Raw genomic sequence first — 2,279 nt, forward strand, 5'->3', positions numbered from 1 at the left:
TGGCCGCAGTGGCACGCGACCTGCAGAGGGCTCAGGTCCGTCGCGCGCGTGGGCCACTCCAGGTCCGCGCCCAGGTCCAACAGCGTCGTCGCCGCCTCCATGTGGCCCAATCTCGCCGCGCGCGTCAGCAGCGTGTCGCCGCGGCTGCAGAGCTCGTGGGAGGCCTGGCGCCGGAGGTCGTCGGCCGTGAACCCGGCCTCGCGGAGCATGGCGCAGGCCGTCCCGGGGAACGCGCTCAAAGCGCGGAACGCGATGGTCCAGGCGTCGTTCTCGTCGACGTGGTCGCCCGTGGGCGCCGCGGCCATGGTCGCCATCGTTTCGGTTCTCGTGGAATCGGCGGCCGCTCGTCGAGTGCCGCGCGTTCTCGAGCGAGATTTTTTGGTCTCGCGTTTCCTCCGGGCGGATACGAGCGGATGCGCGACAGGCGGCGTCGGCGGGTCGACGGGGCGGGCGGAGGGGCGGCGGACACAAGCTGGAATCGCACGGCCAGGCTCGCGTCGGTGCGGGTGCTCCTTCGCCTCAGAAGCGCAACAGTGCCTGCAAGCTTGGACGCTGCCCCCCCATCTCCATTGTGCGATGGCCGCAAGCGCCGAGCCCAGTCTGCAGATCCTCGGCCGCGAGGACGTGGCGCCCATCGACCTCGCGCCGGCGCCGGAGGACGACGCGCACATGCTCCTGCTCAAGCGCGCCGCGGGCTTCGGCGACGTGCGCTGCGTGGCGCCGGTGCTGCACCCGACGCTCGCGCGCTTCGTCGTCAACGCCAGCGACGGCGAGAAGATGTACGAGCGGCTCGACGAGGCCCTGTGCCTCCTCGACGTCTGCAACGTCGAGCACTGGCTCTGCGCGGGCACGCTGTTCGGCCAGTGCCGCCACGGGGGCATCATCCCCTGGGACGACGACGCGCGGCCCCCGGCGCCGCGTTCCCGGCGCCGCGCGGCCGAGCACCGCGCGCAGGTCGACCTCGCCGTGGGCCCCCTCGACGCGCCGCGGCTCGGCGAGGCGCTGGCGGCGCACCTGCCCGACGCGGGCTGGGCCTTCGAGCGGACGTTCTACGGCTACAAGATGTGGAAGGGCGACCGGTGCGCTTGGTCGATGCGCCGTCGCTTCATATGGAACGCGTAGGTGGCCCTTCGTCGACCTGCTGACCATGGAATTCGACGAGGCGTCGGGCAACGTGCGCTACGCCGAGGCCGCGGCGCGCGAGGCCTGGCCCAACGAGTGGTGGGCCGTCGACGAGCTGCGCGTCGCCGCGCCGCCCCCCTTTGGTGTCGCCGAGGCCCCGTTCGCAGGTACCCGCTGCGCTGCGCCGACTTCGGGCCGCGCCGGTCGCGCGTGCGCCGCGTCAAGGCGCCCGCGCCGGGCCGGCCCGCCAACTACCTCGCCCGCGCCTACACCAAGGACTGGAAGACGGCGCGGCTGCCGGCGCCCCCTGTTTTGGACGCTTCCTCATTTTGCTCTCAGGTCGCGCGCACGCCCGTCTGGGACCACCGCCGGGACCGCTGGCACGACGACGCGAAGCGGGGCCACGCGGCCGAGTCCGTCGAGCTCAAGGCCGCGGACCGCGTGCCCCTCGGCCACCGCTCCCTCGACGACGTCGGGGGCGCGGAGTACGCGCCGCCGCCCGACGACGGCGCCGCGCCCACGCCGACCATCGGCCACTTCCTCGAGCACCTCGAGGTGACCAAGGGCCACTACGCGCGCCCGACGGGCGTCCAGTCCGACACGAAGGAGTAGGGGATAGGGACGCGATGTGATGGGGGGGAGGGGTCGTCGGGTCGCGGGCCGGACGACGTCGACGCCAACGCGGCCAAGCCAGCCGAGGGCCGGCGACGTCGACATCGACCTCGGCTTGCTCGACAGACGAGGTGTGGCTCAGTTTTGGCAGCCTCTCGCGCGCGCCTGCCTCCCACCGCGCCGACACCGACGCTCCACAGCCACCCGCGATGGCGTCCGCCCTCGCGAACCTCGCGAAGCATTCCCTGGGCAAGGCCCTGCGCGAGACGGGGACGGCCATGGAGCGCACGTCCAAGGCCTTTGTTGGCGACCTGAGCTTCTGGGACCACGTCTCGCGGCACACGACGGCCGTGCCCGTCGACGCGCAGAGCCCCTGCGTCGCCGAGAGCGCCTGCGTGGCGCCGTCGGCGACGCTCGTGGGGGGCGCGGCCGTCGGCGCCAAGGCGACCGTCGGCGTCGGCGCGGTCGTCTACGGCCCCGCGGCCGTCGGCGACGGCGCCGTGATCGGCCACGGCGCCGGGTCAAGGCCGACGTTTGGCGCCTCG

At 73.5% G+C, this 2,279-nt stretch overlaps 1 protein-coding gene across 1 annotated transcript; it reads left to right on the plus strand.

Moving 5' to 3' along the window:
* Nucleotides 1–1,147: 1,147 nt before the first annotated feature.
* AURANDRAFT_68972 (hypothetical protein) lies at nt 1,148–2,254 on the plus strand (the record flags this gene model as incomplete). The annotated part of the gene is made up of 4 exons (XM_009044712.1): nt 1,148–1,221; nt 1,290–1,431; nt 1,462–1,710; nt 1,935–2,254. Coding segments are annotated over 4 exons (785 nt in total), but the record flags the coding sequence as incomplete, so codon positions are not given.
* Nucleotides 2,255–2,279: the final 25 nt, after the last annotated feature.

This window comes from Aureococcus anophagefferens, assembly GCF_000186865.1.
Source record: "Aureococcus anophagefferens unplaced genomic scaffold AURANscaffold_732, whole genome shotgun sequence".
Taxonomy (NCBI): domain Eukaryota; class Pelagophyceae; order Pelagomonadales; family Pelagomonadaceae; genus Aureococcus; species Aureococcus anophagefferens.